This window comes from Mixophyes fleayi, chromosome 3 (assembly GCF_038048845.1).
Source record: "Mixophyes fleayi isolate aMixFle1 chromosome 3, aMixFle1.hap1, whole genome shotgun sequence".
Taxonomy (NCBI): domain Eukaryota; kingdom Metazoa; phylum Chordata; class Amphibia; order Anura; family Limnodynastidae; genus Mixophyes; species Mixophyes fleayi.
Window position 1 is genome coordinate 17,224,913 of NC_134404.1, and position 23,937 is coordinate 17,248,849.

General features: G+C 41.5%; 1 protein-coding gene across 1 annotated transcript in view; it reads right to left on the minus strand.

Moving 5' to 3' along the window:
* The window catches only part of LOC142142597 (L-gulonolactone oxidase-like), a 114,050-nt gene that overhangs the window by 47,348 nt on the left and 42,765 nt on the right, over positions 1-23,937 (minus strand). Inside the window, exons 5-6 of the mRNA XM_075200473.1 lie at positions 19,329-19,419; positions 13,507-13,692 (exon numbers count right to left, since the gene is read on the minus strand). Of these exons, the coding sequence (XP_075056574.1) occupies positions 13,507-13,692; positions 19,329-19,419 (277 nt within the window). The remainder of the gene's footprint in view (positions 1-13,506; positions 13,693-19,328; positions 19,420-23,937) is intronic.

Here is a 23,937-nt window from a genome sequence, read left to right on the forward strand (position 1 = left end):
ACGGAATTAGCGTTGTGTTACATAGATGGTTAGATCACTACAAAGCTCTATTAGAAAACCCTTTCAATAACCTGTCCAAGCTGGATTATAAATTAATTAAAAAATATTGCTTCATGCATGTCTAATCACGTGGCAAGTCCATAGACTACAGAGTATCTATCTTGTATAGAGGTATTGAGATTTAACAATCAAAGGCATGAATTGGAAATAGCATATTATTAATTACCAAAATAATTAGGTGACTCTGTGGTTACCATGGCAAGCAAACCCCTAATCACATTGCAGGAATGATATATGACTAAGAATAAATACAAATTTTACAATTGTTTACTGGTTCATTAGTGGCACAATTTATTATTAGCAAAATATACTATGATATTTGATCTTGTCGGTTAACGTTTATTAATGTTATTTTATGTTGCATTTTAAGTAAGACTATGTATTTATTTTACTTATGTGATTTTCAACCTTTTAACTAATAAATGCAAAAATAGTATCCTTATATCCCTGTAGGAGTTGACTACATGTCTTTATAGTTGTATGTTTTGGCAGAGATCCGCTTTAACCTGTAAGAAAATACAAAGCTACGGCACATGCGGTCCTCTTTAAATTATATTACTAGAATATTTCTTTCTCTGAGAAACACTGGTGCATACATAATACAGCGAGCTAACAGACAGATCTTTTCACAATGGTGAATTTTAATTAAACTCCTTCCGCAGAGATTAGGTTTACGCAGCAAATTAGCCAGTGTTGATTTTCCTGTGTCACATCAGGAGTGCGTTCAATCCTCTCCTAAGTTATTGCTGAGCAGCCACAAGACATGTAATATTCCTGTGCACTGCTTTTCTCCCAAACATCCCGATTTAGGCAGGACAGTCCCAATTTGGGGGCTCTGTCCCACCATCCTGATCGGGACAACTTTGACCCGTGTGTGAGAAATGAGGGTGTCTGGAGGGAATGGGAGGAGAGAACTGTAGGCACGCCCCCAGGGTGTGACCACATTCCCCTTGAGATGTTACCACGCCCCTATCATCATATGGCCACGCACCCTGTCCCAATGGTCGCATACCGAAATGTCAAGAGGTACAGCACATGTATAATGCTTCATACATGTTTTGCAATCCAGTCGCGCAAGCCAGTTGATGGCCGATTGGAAATTTAAGCAATATAACCAAACACATGGAAGACCAAATTATACACATTTGGTTGTTCAGGTACCAAATCGAAAAATTGAATCACAATAGAAAGTTGAGCACATCCGCCTTAATCACTCCTGGGTTACCAAATGACCTTAATCATGCAGCAATAGGGTCCCCCTCCCCACTTTCAGTTCTGGATCCAATCCAGTTGGATAGGATTTTGAAAGTTTAGGATTTAATAAAAACAAACAAATTGTCAGACCAGATATATGACTGTATGGGTAATTGTTTAAACGTGTATTCCCATCTTGCTAATTCATTTTACTTGTATGGGTCTTTTGTTAATAAAAGACATTTGCAAATGGAAAAATAGATTTCTATACTATAAAGGAGATAATGTCGCTGTTTTTGTGTTGTACTACATCCGATCTTGCCAGGGGGAGGCTGGGCTAGGAGGCAGGGGGGCATTTACCCCCCCCGGGTTGGTGCCATAGTGAGCTACCTTGGGCTGGGGTCACTTGGCCACCTGAATTTTTTTTTCTTTTAAAATGTTCCTAATAGGCTGCTGATTGGAGTCGTGCCCCCTGGGGCTAAAATTTGCCAGCCCTCGCTTGGATCTTGCTGCACTGAAAAAGAAAGATGTTGAAAGTTGCTTTTCGGTTGCAAGTGAAGGAATATAACAGACTGAAATGTATTTACACTGTATAGTGATAGGGAAATTAAGAAAACCGATCTGTAGTTCTACATTTGCATATAAAATAAGCCATTGCTCATCCTACTGAGAGTTTATTTTCTTTCATCCCGGGAATAATAAGAGCGCCGTCGTAGCAGTTTTAGTACTACTACGCGAATAATGTAACTCGTTCTTCCAGTTTGGGCTGCGATTACCTTGTGATGTACAGTCATTACCAGACTATACAGCTTAATAAATCTAACCTTTAATGTCACACACCGAAAGCCCTCTTTGCATAACTTGGTTTAATTCTTTTTTTCATGAAAAAGTTCATTTGCGGTTTTTGTCTGTGATGTGTTGCTGTCTCCTTGCTGGGTCTCAGCAAATATAATATATAGAATTGGGAGTTTTCTAAATGCAGATTTTGGCATTGTATTTCTATAGGGCTGCCCACATATCTCACCATGTACATTCACAATTGCTTGTATGAGAACAGGTGAGTCACCCTGATCACATCATTCTGCAAATCCTCAGCAGGTTTATATTCTCCCTGGTCACGATGTGACTGTGTAAAACATGTACAGACCAAAGCAGAGATCACATTCATCCTTATACATTCAACCAAATCATAGAAAGAAACTGCAGGCATGTTTCTACAAGACACCGAGATACATCAACCCCTATAAGTTTACACATAAAATCTATACACATACTTCAATACATGACAGTAATAGCATGCTAAAAATTAATAAAAAGATATATTTTCTGCTGCTTTCGTTTCACCTAATAATTAGTAGAAGTTAAGGCAGCAAATATACCTGCAATAGGTAGTTTTAAAAGACCCCCATAAACATGTGGGAGATATAATGTCAGGTAGCTAAAAAGCAAAGTATACTATGTAACACTCCTCAATCATAACAAATTACTCACTGCTTAGCTCACAAAGTGACGGGGTGTTTTTAAGGGAAGAAATGGGGGCTGTGGATAACTTAGTACATTAAAATCCCCTCAGGGGAGTGGCATGCAGCCAATGTGACATGACCACGCCCCTGATTAGTGTAACCACACCCCAAGGAGCGTGTTGGTGATTGGATAAAGAACTCTGGCTACAAGGCTACCATTTATTATTTACCTGGGAAACTGGATACAGATTTCTACACCCCCCAGAGAAGATAAATCTGTACCTATGTTGAGGATGAGGGTAGCTTGGCACACACAGTGTCCCCCAGGTTGTAGAAGTGAACAAATGTTAGTTTATAAAAAGAGGTGGGTGCTAATTTGAAAATTGCAGGGGAGCACGAGATATCCCAGCACCAGCGCTGAAGGAACGGTCACAAAGGAACTGATGAGGAGCTGTACGTACACCCGTTTGCGTAGTGTAAATTCCACAAACCTGTACTGTTCATGCCCAGAAAATGTTGAGCTGTATCTACACTGCATGTCCTATTGACTGGAGAGCCGGGGGGAAAGGGAAGGGTCGATCTAACATAGGTCAAGTACGGTCAGAGCATTTTCACACAAAAGCAGCTGAGGCAGACAAGCGCCAAGACACAGATATCTTTTGCACCTAGCGCTAACTAGCCCCTTCTGATTGGCTGAAGCTGATAGGTGCTTTCTCTATTGATCGTCCATACAGTAAATTATAACATTTATCCTGAGATGCCTAAGACTCATCACATTGGCGTAAAGACGATATTTGCACAATAAAAAGCAGAATGTGTAATTCTCTAAAAAAAACAATGTATTTGAAATCAGAAAACCCATAAATTCAATACACAAGATAAAGAGATTTTATCTGCCTCTTATGGTAATGAGTTAAACGTGGGTATAGTTCAGTTAATGCAACAATAACACGTCACAACTATAAAATACAGGTTCTGCTGTCGTTTATATATATTTCTTTCCTGTCCGAATTAGCGTTCCGCATTAAACCGAAAAATGATCCAGTCTGATGGGAATAGGCGACTATATGCATTTCTTAAGAAAACATGTCAAAAACTAATTTATTAAGGAATAAACATGTAAAAATAATGGATGCTTTAAAAACCTAAATAAAAGGGTTTTTTTCCCAAAAGAAGCTGGTGTAAAGTAGAAAGGTCGTTTCATCAAATACTTTTGTAAGAACTTTTTAAGAGCCCTTTACTTTTGTAGAATATTCCCCTTATGATACTGTACCGTGAGTCTGGGGCTCATTAAAGTTCTCTCTCATTGTGATTCTCCCAGGAGGACGTGTTTTTTACTGAGCTTCAGAACTTTTAAGTACTACAAAGAGTTTGGGAGATAATGTGTTCTTATCGGGAAAATCCATACAGTACAGGAGAAGAGTAGGGATTAATCTTTTTCAGGCTTCAAACGTGTGGTATTAGTTTTATAAGTTACCTCCTTTAATCATGTTGTGGTGTGACAGACTCTCTGCACCTTCGCGATGGACAACACTGCCAATCACACGGAAACACTGACACACTTACTACAACTTTGGAACCCAGCAAAAACTCTAATTCCTACGGAACACGCGTCATACTCTCGCTGTCTAAGTAGAAATGATGAAATTTCTAGAGTTTTTTTGACCCAGCATTGGACCACTTCGAAATAATGTCTGTCCGAACATTTGATAGAATCACAGGTAGTTCCCCTGAAGCATCAAATCAAATCGATTCAGAGTCAGAACTTCAAAATAGGTTTTCACATTCTGTAATAAACTGTGTACGGGTTACTCCCAGAAGGCTTTGGCCAGTTCCGCCATACAGAAGAGCTAATTTACTAGCACCGTATTACCGTTTAAACTTTACACTAAACTATAGCAGCAAATCAGAAAGTTAGCGAACAAGGCTCGTTTACAAAACTGCTATAGTGAGGTGTGAACGCTGTCTATCTTTGCGCAAATGTCAAGTTTACAGGGAAGAGCAGAGATTTGACGGCCAAGTTGGCAACATATTCGGGCAGAAAAATTTAGCAACTTTTCGTGGGAGGAGCTGAGCATATCGGGGGCGTTACCTGCTAAATAAATAGAGTTTATTTTGCAGTATGAGGTTGGGATAGGAACATTTCTGGGGGGGTTTCCTAATTTTCCAAAGGGCGCACAGCATTTTATTTCCCATAATGTAGCGAGGAATATAGAGTGACAAGGGACATGTTGTCCACCCCAACATGTGTTGCGTTGTTCACGGTTTGCCTGAAATAAACATTTTCCATGTGTAGGTGAAACAAAGAGACTTTGCACAGTTGAGCCCCAAAAACCACACTACCAAATTTTTAATTAGCTATGAGGGCTGTACAGGATTGACAGAGGTATAAACAATGTGAGGAGATGTTATATTGTTAGAGTTGGGGAGGCCACGTAAGATCTCTTTTAGGACCGGGACCAGTTTTAGAGCTTGCATAGGTCTACAGTTAGTACAGGGGCTCTGGAGTAGAGCCAATACTTAAATTTAACACCCAAGGTAGATTCATGACTTGTCTTAAGACTATGTCAGGTTCATTATGATCCTTAGGTTGTAGTTGAGGTTAGTATCAGTCAGGTTCTTAAGGTTTATGCCTTCTTGGAAAAAATGTAGACAAATATTTGGGAAAGGGGTTATGCTACTTTCAGATATTAGGGTTCGCTTTGTCAATCTTCTCATCAGGGGTATCAGACTTTTGAACCTAAGGGGTTTCTTGTTTTCCTGGGATATCAAACTCTTCTCCTAAAAAGGCTCAATTACTAGAAAACCTGACGCTGAGTCCCGTGTCCACCGGTTCATATGAGATTTTACCGATGGAGAGACTTGGTACAGAGGGGCCACGGATATCAGCCTTCTAATGGTTGTGTAACTATTGCAAACACGTTTAAAATTAGATGCCCACCAAAGGCGCTCAGTTTAACCTGGACAGTCACAATTTCATGTGGCTCCTAAACTCTATTTTACAATGTTTGTTTCACTTCAGACTCATGAAACTCTCCAACTCTACCGATACTCCAGACACATCATGTCACTTTAGGTGAGTGGAAGTAACAAGACCAGCAGCAAATTACACAAGGATAACGCAACCCAAAACTGAAAAAGTGTAGTTTTGGGTAACTACGAAGAGTGTTGCTGAGTGCTTACTTACTTTCAATACATCTTGATCTGACTCTGCCTGGGTCCCTGATGGGTCTACTGGGCTCATACCAACCCCAAATCTCTGTTCCCCATTTGTCTTGTTTGTAACAAGTTAAGAGATTGTCAATGCCACTGTCACAAAACCTACCCGCTTCACACTCCTGTGCTGCTGATTCCCTCTGCCTCTGTGTAAACTCAGCACTTCCTGGTTCGGGCAGTCTCATGATCGTGGCTGGGAGGCAGCATATTCAAACCTGCAGACTATATAAAGATCACTCTGATACTGCAGCTGTATCAGAGCAACAGGTATTCATACCCAGACTGACTCCCTGTTATAAAGAACAAACCTTGACGAGGATCTTTGCTTAGATCGAAACGCGTTAGTTTTTGTTTGGTATATATTAAACTGTCTTCTGATCACCAATACCCTGGAGCCACTATACAAGCAAGATTGGATCTGAAGAATATTGGATTCTTTTGTTATGCGGCTGAAAGGAGAGATTCTGATTCGGCCTTTATTCTCTTTTGTCTCCTATTCCATGAATGAATATTTGGAAGTAAGAAGATTTAAGTTAGCCACATTACCCTGAATAAGCCTAAGCTTGACTGATCTTAAAAATCAAAGCAGGATTCAGTCTGGCCGATACTTGGATGGGAGACTATCTGATGTAGAGATGTGCTTGATTTATCAATATAAGAAGAAATGGGATATAAGAGAAAAAAGAAAGTAAAGACCCTTTATTGAAGTTGATTGTTGTCTGCCTGTTGATGTAAGCATAACACCTAGGGGGATCATCAGACACCTATCCTTTTAGGATATATGACATGGGAGTGCTTTAAAGATTTTATGGAACTACTTCGATTTACTTCATTATATATGTTACATGGGAATTTTCCAATTTCGTTTGCACCTTGTATGACAAATTACTGAGCGCCATTGTACAAACCATTGTATGTTCAAATTAATTTAATGGTTTAGTGGTATTCCATTCAGTCTGTGCAAGGCAGCTGTGGTTGTTGGGGTGCCCTAGATCTAATTTTGTTTTGATTGACTGCCTGTTATGCTGTAGTGCTACTGACCTTGGATTCCCTTGTGATTCCTTCTTGGATAGTGCTTCTGCCTGCTAATCCCTCATGTACCAGTCCTTGTGTTGACCACTCTCTCTCAAATTCTGATTTTGTACTGCACTATTGTCTTTGTATCAGATCCCAGCCTGTTATTGTACTTCCCTTCTGCATACTGATTTTGTACCTCACTACCACCAGTGTACCAGTCCTCGGCTAGCTGACCTGCTTTCGGATTTCCCTTTCTCTCCGCTGTGTTACACCTATTGGCTGATCAGAGGGCTGTGACCTGCGTGTTCCCGGCCGCAATAGTCCATCCTGCCTTGCGGCGGTTCTTGGTGAAGACCGGGGTACCAGTTAGACTCCGCGCCTCTGTTTGGTCAGCGCTAAACCAGGCTAATCTGTGTATCCATCACCCCTGGGCTCTCTTCGTTACAGACAACGAGACAATCATTACAGACTCTCCCCTGTAATCTTCCTATTCATCTGAATTGGCAGTTCGCATGGCTCCAAGACCCATCGGGCATGGTAGAAATAGACCAAGTAGGAAAAGGAGAGTGGAGTGTTTTATCATTAGATCTATTAGAGATCCTAGTGGATCCAACAACTGAAGGACAAGTAAGAACTTGGCTTTTATTCTAACGCTTTGTCCTCTTGTGTTACCCTTTAATATTTTACCGTAAAATCAATAAGACAGAAATTTTATAGATCAGGCCCCGGTTCTCAGCCTAGAATACAAGTATGTTCAAGTTAATTGGAATTTATGACACCTTTTTCTCCTAAAAGCAAGAAGAATTGAACAAGTAATGGCCTCTGGGATGACTTAGCTGAACAGACATTTGTATTAATGGAATAAGAAGCTTCAGCGTTCTACAGGGAATTAATTAGAGATGTGTGTTTGTGACTTTCGACAGGGCTGAATGTATTTTTTTTTCTACCCAGATCGCATCCTATAATCTTTCTGAAGTTACATAAACTTAAATACCACCAGCAAATGCTTTGACTTTAATCTATGAATAAAACATGGCAGGGGATTTCTAACATAAATCCGTTTTGTGACAATACGTATACACAGTGGGGAATCAGATTTGTCATACACATTTAATATAAACATAATTTTTTTCTTATTAAAAATAAATTAGGGAGGATATTTGTATTTTTGACTATAATAACAACAATAAGAAAAATGATTGCTGACAAATTAACACTAGTGTGTGTGTATGTTAGGGAATTTACACTGTAAGCTCTATTGGCGCAGGGACTGATGTGAGTGCGTTCTCTGTACAGCGCTGCGGAATTGGGGACGCTATATAAAGACAAAATGGGGATGTAATGTTTTAGGACACAGACTATAAAGAGGGAGAATCCTAAAACAAGGTAAAGTAACATTTCCACCCCCCACCCCCCCCCCCCCTCGCTTCTAGATTAACAAGTTAATTAGTTAATTAGTGGTCTGTCACCAATTACTTTTATCTGCAGGTCAAAAAGTCCGGACAAATATAAAAATCCCGCTTCCCCCCCTTCCACACACCTTATATACAAATAGCAGATAGAGGAGGGGATGTCCCGAGTTTCACATGCCATGCTGCTGCTCGTTATCTGATTGGCTAAGAGCAGGTCTGTTCGATGATGTCATTATGACAATGCAGTTCTTCACAGCCTATCAATGACCAGGAACCGCATACTGCCCAAAAATCGAGAGAACAAAATGCAATCTTATCTGACGTAACTCTGGGCCAAGCTCTGAAATACGCCCCAAATTCTCAGACATGGAGTTATGGAAAAGCTACACAGGATCCCCAAGCCTAGGGTGGCAGAGATCCATGGTGGCACCATCGTTACTTTACTCATCATTGTTATATTTTATTGAATGTATGTTTTTACAATAATAGTAATAATAATAATAATAATATATTATTTACATTGTAGAAACATCTCTCAATAGGCTCAGATAGGGAGGAATGGAAGTATCTCATATAGATTTGGTGCAATGTGGATGGAAACATCTGAGGAGGTAACTGAGGAGGTAGTGGGTCTGTTGGGGGAGGACATAATTATATACTATATATATATATACTGTAACACAAACTATGAGATGTGTTTTCCTTTTCGTGACTTTACCACCTTAATCCTGCTTAACAACAATGATCTCGGTTTACATTTGTATTCTATAGACCTAAGCGGCATGTCAATACAGGATGTCGGGAAATGCTGAGACTATTAGTTCTACAACTGACCCTGTGACAATGACCACTATATATATATATATATATATATATATATATATATACTCATATCATCCCCCAATCAGTTAAGTGGGGGAGGGTATGTTGGAAAGCACAAGAGGATAAAACTAATTATTTTCCCATTTTCAGCGCCAGTAGTGCGTGACGCAATAAATTTTAGGTCAAATGCGAAAATAGTGTATAGTGTAAATGTGTCACCTTTCCCAAGAGTGGCTGCACATGGCGGGATCATCTCTCTGGTTGTATTCCAAGCAAACCTAGAATGTACATTTCATGAGATGATTAGACCTAATATGTCCCCCCCCCCTCCCTCCCCAACAGCTGGAGGACTCTGCTCCTTCCATTATATAACTCTCAGTCTGTGGCTTCCTGCTGCCTCCATTCCCCTCCTCATATCATATCACTGCCCCTGTCACATGCAGCCCTGTCCTCACTGACACATCACTCATCTCCTGATATACTCTGTGCTGCTGGGGACCCTGCTCCTTCCACTATATAACTCTCAGTCTGTGACTTCCTGCTGCCTCCATTCTCCTCCTCACATCATGCCACTGCCTCTGTCACATGCAGCCCTGTCCTCAATAACACATCACTCCTCTCCTAATATACTCTCAGCTGCTGGGGACCCTGCTACTTCCACTATATAACTCTCAGTCTGTGACTTCCTGCTGCCTCCATTCCCTTCTTCACATCATGTCACTGCCCCTGTCACATGCAACCCTGTCCTCACTAACACATCACTCATCTCCTGATATACTCTGTGCTGCTGGGGGACCCTGCTCCTTCCACTATATAATTCTCAGTCTGTGACTTCCTGCTGCCTCCATTCCCCTCCTCACATCATGTCACTGCCCAAGTCACATACAGCCCTGCTATGTGTGAAACAAGTGAACTATCAAGTTGTATTATTAAAACGCCTGACCGGGACTGTAATACTGCTATTGAGAGGTTACTCCAGCCAAAGCTGACGCAGTGTGCAAGGGACATAGGGGATATTCAATTCACCGCAGAGTGCCTCTGGAACGGTCCCGAAAGCCCTGCGTGGCAATGTAAAATCACAGATTTCTCCTTGCACCACTATAGGCGCAATGTTGAGGTACCGTGGTATCGGAAAATGTGCATATTTACTGTAATTGTCTAATTAAATTGTTAACAACTGGTTGTGTCTCAAAAGTATTTATCCAGCAAAGCCATTTCACTGAAGCACAGTGTCTAACTTCAAAGTGAGATATATTTATTCAGTGATCTATGTGTTTTATTGATTTATGGTTGCATACTGCTGATATTGTTGAAACAAGATTCCTAAAATGTTATATATTTTGTGACATGTGGAATAACATTGCATGTTGATGGCATTGTTGTATTACTTCCCTACTCTACCGCTACTTTTCTGCCGCTACAGTAAAACCTTACACCACAAGCAAAGAGAATAAACCTACAAGTTTATGCAGTTTTAGCCCTGTGTTCCTTGTTTCATTCCAAAACTACTAGGGGGGACCATTGCCTCTCTACTCTACCACCGAGCTTGTACTCAGTGGTAGAGAGGCTGGGGTGTTGGGGTGTCAACCATCCTCCCAGTTACACACTACAGGTTCCAACAAGCCCAGGCTGCCATTAACAGATACACCGTCACCATATCGTACACAACCCGATTCACAGGCCCAGCAGCAAAATATTCCTGGAAATTATTAATGAAAATGTAGCCAGCCTATCAATGCACTATGAGCCAGTGACATCACAGAGACCTGAGGCACAAGGATGCAGTCTATGGCTTTGATAGGAACCAGTGACATCACTGAGGTACGAGGCATTTTGTGTGTCAGCCACTAGTGATATCACTAGCACCTAGAGAATGGAAAGCCTGAATTCTTGTGCTTCATGGCTCAGTGATGTCACTGGGGAACACTGCATGCGATATAGGCATACTTACCCAATTTTGAAGGCAGCTGTCCTGGAGGGGGTCCGTCGAAGGGCTGTGGCCACGCGTGGTGCACCGTTAGGCTCCACCCCTGTCAAGCTTATGTAATTTCGGCCAATCGCAGCAAGGGGCGGGGCCACAATGCCGCCTTTAGCCCTGCCCCCACCCATCTTCAACAATGGAGACAGCTGGATCCGTGATTTTTGCCTGCTCTCTTGGGAGTCCGGGAGAACTCACAAAAATTCGGGAGTCTCCCAGACATTCCAGGAGAGTAGGCAACTATGGATATAGGATTGGGAATCCAGAACAGAGATTTAATGCAAGAAAAGAAAACAGGAGCATGCATTCAGATGTCTTTACAGTCTGTTGTAAATACCTGCTCAAGACAACTAAATATTGAGAATAAAGTTAATTAGAAATGAAAACACCACATATAATTAACTGTGCAGTGGACGGAGCACAAGGTTTTCTAAAGAAACAAAGGAGACAGAAGGAACTGCAGGAAGGTTATAAGGTCAGCACAGAGCCGCACAGAGAAGCTAAGGAAGTGCCCGAGATGAATTATAGAGCTTGTGGGTTAATGGTCTCTCCTAGAAATGAAATGTAAATGGATCTGAGGGAACAGGGAACTCACTGAGGATAGGTGGAAGACTCCGATAATAACACAGAAATTAGGAGAGATGAGAAGCGGCGTGAAATACAGAAAATAATTTGGAATGTAATGAAATTCATGTTAGCGGAGTTAGCAGCACAATCACATTTTGCAAATTGATATATATAAAGGCATGAAATGAGGTTACCACTTCTGTAACCTGCAGACCCCATCTGCAGCATGATATTGATACAGATGACTTAACAGTGACCGGTGTGAAAAACAAAGATAACCAGTGGAGACATATGGCACTTAGTATGCACAGCTTCTAAGGAGGGTATGACTGGAACACTAAGGGGAACACCCACAGAGGACACATCTCAGATAACATGTGATAGATGCAGGACACAGCGATACATGTAGTCAGTACCACCTCTGAGATAACACCTGATAGATGCAGGACACAGCGATACATGTAGTCAGTCCCACCTATGAGATAACACCTGATAGATGCAGGACACAGTGATACATGTAGTCAGTCCCACCTCTGAGATAACATCTGATAGATGCAGGACACAGTGATACATGTAGTCAGTCCAACCTCTGAGATAACATCTGATAGATGCAGGACACAGTGATACATGTAGTCAGTCCCACCTATGAGATAACACCTGATAGATGCAGGACACAGTGATACATGTAGTCAGTCCCACCTCTGAGATAACATCTGATAGATGCAGGACACAGTGATACATGTAGTCAGTCCCATGGGGGAATTTGCTGTCACAAGTTTTCTAAGTGCTTTCAAGCAATTATGACACGATCACGTACGTCAATCGCAATGTAGCTTATCCCTTAATCTTATCACATGCCCTTGATTGCAGATAATTACATGCATTCATGTGTACGAAAATTGCATTAGGGCAAATTAAACCAAACTAAATAGCATAAAATGGATGATACAAGACCAAAGAAAACATCATAAAACTGGCTACATACAGTACATGTACACCATTTGTTTAAATATGTGATTACTTGCATAATATTAATTGTACAACTAAAGATGGCTTGTGCAGCCCAGTACTGTAAGGGCATATATTGTTTCAATATGGTTCAGCTAAGTCAGCTTTAAATGGGAAAGGAAGCTGAGGAATAATGTCAGATTATAGATATTAATGAGATTGTAAGCTTGCGAGCAGGGCCTTCTCACCTCTTTGTCTGTTTTACCCAGTTTGTTTATTAGTTTATTATGTTTGTCCCCAATTGTAAAGCGCTACGGAATATGTTGGCGCTATATAAATAAATGATGATGATGATGATGATGATGATGATATATTATTTTATTGAAAATATGTCTGGAACAAACTTTCAGTAAATGTAGTTGAAAACATTTTAAACGCAACTTTTCCAAACAGGAAATCACAATCATTAGCTTGTTTGTTGTCACACAATATTCAGTGGGAAACACTGTTTCTGTGTCACATTGAGCGTTTCAGGTGTAAAGACGCTGCAGAATGACCTAATATTTTCCCTGGGGGCTCGTCCGGGAGGTCAGGTTCGGATCAATGCTGCGAATGGGACTGACTACACAGTAATGTACAATAAGCGCCCTCTTGTGGGCTGTCACCTTCCATCCACTGCGCCCTGTCCTCACCCTTAGCTGATCTGGCAGTTGGGGAGTTAACTTTCATTCACAGTTTCTGAAATGTCTTATACAAAACTGGGAGCATGAGGTAAGGATTGGCCGGCCTTATTTATTTAATATAAAAAGTGAAAATATATAAGAATTACCTCTTGGACAGTGGATGAGAACTGCACCTCCTTCAGGTGAAAAGCGGACCTGCATTGCAGAGTGACGGTCAGGATCACTCCCAGAGACCCCAGGTGCAGTCTGGCTGCTTGGAAGATATCAGCATTTATGGACTCGGAGCACTCCAGCATCTCCCCTGATGAAGTCATCATTGTCAGCGAGAGCACCTGTGCAACACAACGCATTTCACTGTGACATGAACATATTACACACAGGAAGATGTAAACAATAAATAGGTGAATAATAAAAGTCAGGCAAAGTATCGCTACAGCGCTGTCTCTGGAATGCATTAAGGAACACCGCCTGGTTGCCTGTGCTTGAATTTGTTACTACTGGTTGTCAGGGGAAACCGTTTTCCCCCGATCGACAATGTGGAAATATACCCATTGTAGTGTTATTTGTTTACTGTAGTGTACTGTTATACCATGTACTGTCTTGTTGTTTGCCCTCTGTACGGCACTGCGGACCTCACGTGGTGCTCTATAAATCAGGGTTAATAATAATATTAATAATAATAATAATAATAATATACTCATCCGATGCTGCGCCATTCCCAAAGAACGTGACATGATCACAAGTCTTTTGTAAGTCAGTAAATTTCAACATGTCATTGTGTATACAGTATACATATTATAAATTAACATAGAGAAAACAGATACTGAGTATTGCACCCGTCAGATGGAACCAGGGAAGTGATACTGTGCAGTTGATTAAAATTCAATACTAGACATTTTTTAGGACAAAAAAAAATAAATTAATTGGCAAATATGTCACTTCTATTATTCCAATAAGTAGCTCTGCCAGTCATCTGATTGGCATTTCATATACTACTCTTGATACATAGTCATCATTGCTTTATGATTGTCATACATTTATAAGAGATGTTATTATTTTTCTGATTATTGCAGAGTACCGAGGACTGACCTAGTTCCACTTGCTGTTAGAAATCGATGAACCGCTGTCATTTATGATAAAATAATCACTTCTCATTATGAAGACAAATTGTAAAGAACAGGGATCGGTTGGTAAACAGTATCCCATTGCTAATGTATATTCTATATAAATCCCTGCTAGCCCTTAATGTTGTAATCACCATTCGGCAGTTCTATACGACATAAACACCTGCAGATCCGCACAGAATCAGTCTTATTGTTCTCTAATAACATATTAAACAGCATTGTTGTAATCAGACTTGCTGAATGCTGATTCCTTATATTCTACATTCATCTGAGTTCTCTCTACAGCTCCAGCATATGGTTTTATCAGAGTGTAAGAAGCTAAGCTGAATATTGTGGGTACTCATCATAATACTATTTTCCTATATACACTGTTATAATGATAGGGGAACAGGTGCCATCTCCTGGGGTAGATGGTAGTGTACAGCAGCAGAGAAGTCACACAAGCCAAAGTTTTTGGTACAACTGGCAGAAAAAAATAAAGAAAACTAAAAAAAAAACACCATATCTGTCCGGCACTAACTAAACACACAGGAACATCCCCTCTCCTTGTGAAGGACCTTGTGTCCCACACAAATACAAAATATAAAATTTACAGTGTCTCTCAGGGGACATCCAACCTCTTCCCCAGGTCTGAGAGACAGAGGGAACTGCTTAGCACTTTTTATCAGCACCTTGCAGGTACAACTCCAGCACTTGCTAGCTGATTGTAAACCCCGAAATAAGCCTTATAAATGGAGCCCACCCTTCTCTCTCCATTTATAACCCAAGGATCCTTACCAGCTTTTCCTACAGCTAAAGACACTATATGGGAAGCTTTTCCCAAACACACACAATCTCCCTGGGGTTTAAAAGCATATAAGACAGACAGTCTGGGACATACTGTATATATATGCCATTTGCCACTTTCCCAGTACTTCTATTACACACATAAACTATTTAGTTAATAATGTATAGTTTCATTTACTACTATCATTTCAGGGGGTATCTTTGCTATTGGCTGGTATTGTAATGCATGTTACATTCAGTGGATTGTAGGGGACACAAGTCAGACGACCCTCCTGCCCCCTCATTGTCACATAACCACATGTACTAGACACCCAGTGATACAATTAATTCTATAAAGCTTTAAATATCTATGACAAAAAAAGTGTGCAAGATGAATTATAACATTTCAAATGGTTAACTCTGAAAGTGCAATTTATTTTCTACACAAAACCAAAGTCAAAATAGAAACTTTTCCCATTGAGACCATCATAGTTTCCTAATAAGTAATTACATAGTGATGGAAATATAATGCAAATAAAATAAAAATTCCCTTCTCTTTTAGGTTTAACTGTGAGAATTGCTGGCCAGTACAGCAACTAGCATGCTAATCAGCCTGACTTGTATGCTAATTGGTCGCTTGGCAAGTCACTGCAGGTCATTCATGAAAGTGCAAAATAACAGATCATTTCTATTTGTGCAAATGCGTCCATTTGTCCGTCTAGCGCATTCATAGCTGCAAACACATCTCAACCTACTTTTGAGGGATGTCAAAACATCACTTCAAACTACAACTTCAAGACCACCCTCTCGATTCATTTCCACTTGTCTGATTTTCCCCTACAATACTGCTTGGTTTAGAGGACAGGTTCACTTCAGTCTATTTTGGACATCTGCAGTTTCTAAGGATCCTCTGGTTTCATGGGGTCTCTGTTCTAGTGTAGCCCCCCCTTATCTGCCCTACGTGTTACCCATACTCACTTCAGGCAAAGTACGAGGACAAACACCGCAACCAAATTGGTTTATGTCTCAAGCTTTGATAATGGAGCTGCTGAGAATTTAACCTGCAGGAATAATTTTCTCTACTTTTATTGAAAACGATCTGGTAGTACTTAAAATGCTGTGAATTTACAAGCTCATGAGAACAAAGGGAGAGAAACCTTCACAGTGCAGTAATTAGAGCAGAGCGTATTTTCCACAATGCTTAGTACGAAATAAAACACAGAATAAAAAAATCATTACAGATCTATGATAAAATAATGGCTTCAAGAACTGCAACGGCTGCTTTGAATACTCCAAGGGAAAATTAGCTTGTGGATTTTTAAATATGGCAAAATAATGAATAGATTTTGTTTGTTTTTATTTATGAACCGTTGCAAATAGGCTAACAGCTATTTTACAGCCACCCAGGCAGTATAGGTGCATAGTGCCCTCTCTGTGGGGTAGATTTATCAAACCTTCTAAATGGTATAGGGGAGGTGTTGCCCATAGCAACCAATCAGATTCTAGCTATCATGTTCTAGAACGTACTAGATAAATGATAGCTAGATTCTGATTGGTTGCTATGGGCAACACCTCCACTTGTCCTTATTAGAAGGTTTGATAAATCTACCACACAGAGAGGGCATTATGTGATTGGGCGTGGGCCACAACTAATCTCATGCACCGCCCTCTCCATCCAACATCCAATGGCAAGCTGCACTCCCCGGTCAGTGTGCTCCGCCCTTTCTGGTCAGCATCTAATACAGTAAGCGCACAATACCACTGGCTACCTGTACAACCCTACTATTGATCCTGTTGAAGTGAAACATGGAAAGCTTCCCAATGGTCAGCTAAGACATGTTGGGTAAATTATTGTACAGAGCAAGTCACATTCAATGTGCTAAAAATCATATATAGCCATTTCCACCTCATCTTTTTAGCTTATCAAGGGACAGAATGATGGACGTTGTTTGCCCAACCTGGTTGGACCTGCGATGTAAGAGGCACCTTGGTGTCAGGAGAGGTTGGACTAGCTGGTAGCATAAATAGTTAGATGGAGCGTAGACCTGGGTCTGTCCTGGCAGAGAGAAGCCAAAGTCTATGAACTGGGGTGGAGGAATCATTCCCCCTGCGATCATGTGATCTGTCACAGGCAGATAAGTCTGTGCTAAGCTGTTGTTCCGGGCTCCCTGGTGAGCCCGGGCCCGGTACAACAGTAAACCCCGTACCCCCCTGATGGCGGCCCTGGTGACAGCAGGCAGCTAGCAGCATAATATTTGCTGTTAGCTGCCTGCCATTCTCTTTCACCAGCTGACAGTCGGAGCTGGGGGCAGCGACGCCCCTGACCCGACAAATGCCTGCGGGCTCCAGGGCTCTAGCCCAGTTAGACTTCAGGTTACTCCGGCCCTGTATCCACCACACAGACATACTGTGGCGAAAGCAGGGTGTCTGTCACATGTGACTAAAAGTTGTAAACTGCTGGACACCCTCTCTTCCACTGAAGATAATGGGACACTGTAGCCATGGCTATATAGAGCTATCACTATGTTACACATTGTAAAAATGTGTATGGTTGATATTGCAGTGATGCTGTTATACATTGTCCTTAAATTTAAACCAGGTGGGTTATGGGTAAGGATCGGGTGGGTTCCAGTTCCAGGATACAGGTGAGGGGCTATAGGTTTATTAATTTCCCCCTCCTTTCTCTACAGGGTGTACTGATCAGCCGAGAGCTAGTTCTGGCTGAAAAAGCTTGTAAGGGGTTAATACTGAGAGTGTCACTTAATCATCTCGGCCTTGCTCCTTTAATTAACCTAAGTATGTCCCCTAGTCTCAGGTTGTATTCAGGCAGACGCCTTGGTGTCAGAACAGCAGCGGACCAAGGGATGTATTAGGAGAAGAAGGGACAACCCTGTAACAGTCCTTTTTGACAGCCAGACATTCCCAGAAGATCCAACTATCTAAGACCTCCCCTGACCCAGCCCCTGGAACGTCGGAAAACTTCATGGTGTTGAGCAAGTTTTCCCAAACCTAGTCCTCAAAGACCCCTAACAGTGCATGTTTTCCATATATCCTTGCTGGAGCACAGGTGTATTCATTATTGGCTGACACATTGTAACAGATACACAGGTGATACTAATTATTTCACTTGTCACCTGCAAAAACCTGCACTATTAGGGGACCATGAGGACTGGGTTTTGGAAACCTTGGTATAGAGGGAACAGTGAGACATAAGTTTTGTTTTGTTCCTCAGAAGAACTTCAGCATTGAAGTCTATGCTTCTGATGGACTGAGCACCCTGTTAGGACATCTGCAGCTCAGAAGAACTCCATGGGTCTTGTTACATGGTGGACCTGATCTAAGAGAGAGACCAAGGGCTTGACTTCTACTACGCTGCTAGAAGAGAGATTGTCAGGCCGAGTGGCCGGGCTTCATCACGTCTGGACATCCAGGTGACTGAAACTCCATAAGCTATTGGGGTACGGGGCAGATAAAGTGCTAAACCTGCCTGGCAATTATTTATTGTCTGTACATACAATTCTAGTGATTGTTTTTATTACGATAAATGTACTGTTGTACATTTATAACTGCATTTGCCTGAGTGTCTTTAGGACCCCTAGATAGTACTGGGTATGCTTCCCTGGCATCGTAAGGCACCCCTGGATGGCCAGCCATCGTGAAGTGGGTATAATTGGGCCAGATAAACCCGTTATCTTCACATACATGCAGCAGGAAGACATTGAGTGTGCAGACCTCACTGTAACACTGTTATTACAGGGATCTAATGTCGGACGGGAGGGGTGACCAATCACTTATTAGTTGTGCAATGAACTTTGTAAGTTGTTTACAAACAAAACAGATTCATTTAAACATACAAGTAACCCCCGTTGTTGTGTTTTACACACTGTATTTCTGATAAATTCACAATTGTATGTCCTTAAATACTTCATATACTGTTCACAACATAATAACTGAACAACCTCTCCTACTAGCCACTAATATTGGTGCAAATATCAGTATCATCTTCAAGCTAAATCGACAGATTCCATATTCTGCTCATCAGTGTTTCTACTTTAGGAGTAAGTTCATTCTCATGGTACCTGAGTGGACATTATGCCATGATTGATTCCCGTGTTGTGGGTGCCCGTCCCGATAACTCCACCAGCAGTCACTTCAGAGACGGCTCCTAAACTTCAAAACAAAAGTAGGGACAGTGTGAATTTGCATACTTCATTGAAATATAAAATCCTCTCCAAACTTCTATTTGGTTACAAAACAATACAGCACAACTATTACAATATACTCCTGCTAATAAACCCTAGCAATAACAATTTGAAGAATTAAAATATATATATATATATATATATATATAATCATCATCAGCTATTTATACAGCGCCACTAATTCCGCAGCGCTGTACAGAGAACTCATTCACATCAGTCCCTGCCCCATAGGAGCTTACAATCTAAATTCCCTAACACACACAGACAAAGACTAGGGTCAATTTGAAAGCAGCCAATTAACCTACCAGTATGTTTTTGGAGTGTGGGAGGAAACCAGAGCACCCGGAGAAAACCTGCGCAAACACGGGGTGAACATACAAACTCCACACAGATAAGGCCATGGTCGGGAATCGAACTCATGACCCCAGTACTATGAGGCAGAAGTGCTAACCACTGAGCCACCGTGAGAGTTGCAAGTTAAAGAAGTTTAATGTCACAATTTGGTATTACCGGGACCTGTAGCAAATTCTGATGGGGTCTACGCTTCTAGAAACCACTTCATAATGGAGGCAGTTTCAGGGGCAATTTCCTATATTACTAAATATTGCGGGGGCAACATGCTACACAAACATTGCACACACCATACCTATAACATGATCAATAGACATGACATGTATATTACACCTTATACAAATATAATGCACTACACCCACCAAAATTCATCTGCCAAATCATTATATACTACTATTCTATTATAATAAACTTCTAAAATACTAATACTATCTCTAGTATATTATATACACATATAGGACAATACATATATCCAACTACTGAAAGAGAGCAATATTCACTCTGAATGAAAATCACAAAAACCTTTAAAATATAATCTTTCCCTACTTCTAATATATCAAAATGACAATATTCTTGTTTAATGAAAGACAATGGGCCTGATTCATGTTCAGACATAAGTCCATTTACATGCGTGATTTTGCTCTGCTCATGCTTCGAAACAGAACTTACATTAATGAACACAAATGCATGCAATTCATGTCCAAAATTAAATGATTGCCTATGACTTGAGGGATGTTATAGGGGAGGGAAAGTGCGCGAAATGTAGACAATGTGATAGGTTAGTAGCATAAATTACGAGGTGTGTGACTTAAAACGACATTCTTTATTTTATAACACAACTAGCTGAAGTACCCAGCGTTGCCCAGGTTTAAATTTCCACGTTATCAATTAGTTGGATGTTACTGTCAACCTTTTAAAAATTATTAGCAGCTTAGCAGCTCTTCCAACACACCCATGAGGTGGCTGCCCAGTGTCATTTTTGTTTTTATATTAAATGTCATCCAAATACAGCAAGTGGAAGGCCCAGAACAGGCTCCCCGGGTCAAAGTTCTGCCCAGCGTACACCAACGGGTGGTCCGATCGGGACCTCAAACGCCTAGTATGTCTTCTGGTTTCCAATGTTACCAGTCTGTGAAGTTTTCGTCCAAATACATCCAGTGGAAGGGTCATAACAGACTCCCTGCGTAAAAGTTCTGCCCAGCATACACCAACAGGATGTCCGACCAGGACCCTAACCCCCTAAAACCTGGCCAGGATCCAACTGGACCACCTCGTGTTGGTCTCATCCCAGTTGGTGCAGGGGTGTTTGAATGCATAACTGGACAGACAAACAAACAGACCAATGATTTTAATATATAAGATTGATCAGCAACAAACAGTATATGCAGAGTATTAAGTTCGGTATCATATGCTCTGCTATCACCAGGCAAAAATGCAAGATACAGAAAGTTCCTGTGACTGGATCACTTCTAAATAACTTATGGTATAAATGTATTTAAAGGAAATAGCGCAGGGCCCTTATTTATATAATTGCCAATGCACTTATTTTTGATATTGTGTATATTTTGATATAGGAAATCTTTATTTATGAGACCAGGGAAGAAATAGTTTTTCTGTTTTAACCTTTCTAGAGGAAATGCCTTATTTCTGATGTATATATCTGATACAATAAGCCTTTGTTTTGAAAGCCTTTTGTATATCTTGGTGTAAGGAAATGTCTTGTTTTGGGTTTACAACTTTTCCTGGGGAGATCTTTCTTTGGAGGAAATGTGTATTCTGCAACTGTTGGATGAAAAGACTCATGCTAATCTCATGCTAATTAGACCTTTTGATGTGTGAGGGTCATAGGAAGATGTAATTAGACTTGCTGTTCACTATAAGATGCAGGATATCACAACAAGATGTCACAGATAAGCGTAAATATTGTTCGCTTTGCAATGCATGTAAATCCATTTTTGTGTCAACACATTGCATCCCGATTCTAAAAATAGCCTGTGTCCAAATCAGTATAAAAAGCTCTGTCTTGTACACTGAAATGTATCATTCTGATGTTCCATCTGACCTGACAGCTGATACCTTTAATCAGTGAAACATCACTCTTTGCTTCAAGACCCTGCTTTACAACTTCTTCAATATTTCTGTAATCCTGTGACCTGCAGATTAGACCCTAAATCTAATCCGTTCACCAGCTGTTTCTGATGTTGGACCCAGATCTCCAGTACCACCGCTCTGCCGCTACCCAGCAGTTTTGGGCAGTGTGATAGGCCAGGATGGATCCATCCACAGCACCCTGATCCGTAGTAAGCAGTCAGGGGTACCAGCCCAAGTGTACCAGCACGGGAGTACACTAGCAGTGACAGTTACCCAGAAGGAACGTGGTTCTGGACGCCATAAAGGAGCCCAGTGGTGGCCAGCAGGCTCCTCCTACTGCGGCGTATTCAGAATAACGAAAGGGGGCGGTGACAAAGTAAGCCCAGTCGGGTCCCAGCAACAAAAGACAGGGTGGCATAGGTAGTCCATCTTGCCACAGATGTCTGGTGGCAAGCAGTCGGATAAACGCAGGCGGGTTTTTGTGAACCAATCAGGAGAGCAGAGATATTCTGGAGAGGAATAACTGCAGCCAGGAGAATGCACAAGATGTCTGATTACACCATGTCCAGGGCAGACCTCAAAACTCTGTGCAGCGCCAAGGGCATTGACATCAGCCATTTGCCAAACAGGGTGGAGATGAGAGAGGCGCTGAGGGAATGGCACCGACAGCATGGTTCTTCAGACGCCAAGGCAGCGGAGATTCCTGCTCAACACCCTGCAGTGATCTCTACCCAGCAGATTGCACCCGCACAACCAGCCCCTCCGTCCTATGATGAGCGCAGGGCTGCCAGGCTAAATATCCAGCTGGCGGCCTTATGGGACAACGCCTCTGCAGCTGAGCGGGCACAGGTCATCGAGGCATAGCGCCAAGAGGGAAGGGCCCCAGTCATGCAGCCCAGGGGGGAAGGCACCCCCTAGAGGCTCAGGACTCTCATCTCTTTTGTACCCTAAATTTTAGGACTGTGTTGGGAATATTGATGAGCACCTGCACCTTTTTAGTTGCTATATGGAACTAAAAGTCCATGTCCGGGCTTCCAGTACCACTGCACATGCGTGAGTTGGCCAGCTGGGTCACACATGCCCGTATGCCCAATTGGCTCAGCAAAGCGGTAAATATTGCCAGTATCACTCAGTTTGTCCTGCGATATTATAATTATGGCGATAACAGATTTTCTATCACTGTAATAAGCGTCGCTAGAAAATCTGTGTTATCGCTGCAGATTAATAGATAGGGATCTTGAACTTGAGCTACTTATATGCTTCTTATTGGGGGTGTATGAAACTGACTCATCCATAGCTCCCAACATTTGGGTAAGCGGCATCAGGACAGGGTGTTTGGCCCCATCATGATGGGGCATGACCATGTTACGATAGGGGCTTAGCCACATCCCTGGAGGCAAGGAATTTTGAAGCACTAGGCTGCCTCTCTCTCTCCTCATCTCCACACCAAACACCTTCATGGACGCACCCGATCACCGCTGCTCTGCCATGCAGAGAATTCTTCCCAACTTGCAGAGAATTCTTCCCAACTTGCAGAGAATTCTTCCCAACTTTCACACCCATGGGACAAAGCTGTCCTGATCAGGATGACTGGACAGAGCCCTTAAATCGGGACTGTTGGGAAGTATGACTCTTGCCATAGACAAGATTAACAGATGAACATATATAGCACATTAATTCTAACATATGAAACACGCAGCACATAATATCATTGTAATTTTCTCCTATATCATACAAATAAACTATTTGTCGCAGTCTCTTTGCACTGAGCCACATCTGCTACATTGTTAGAGTTTTTACCTAGTCTAAAATCCACACCATGAAGCCTTTGCTTCCTTCCATTGACCCAATTTTGCAGTCAACAATTTGATATGCAAATAACGTCATATGACTGGAACTGGCAGTAAAAGATCACACAAGACCATCAACATTCACGTTATCTAAATGCCGGGAGACGTCGTCATTTTCTTTCCCTCGAGAATTGAAGTATCATTTTCTCAGGTGCTGGCAGTGACCTTCACGGGAGCCGAAATGTCAGCTGCAA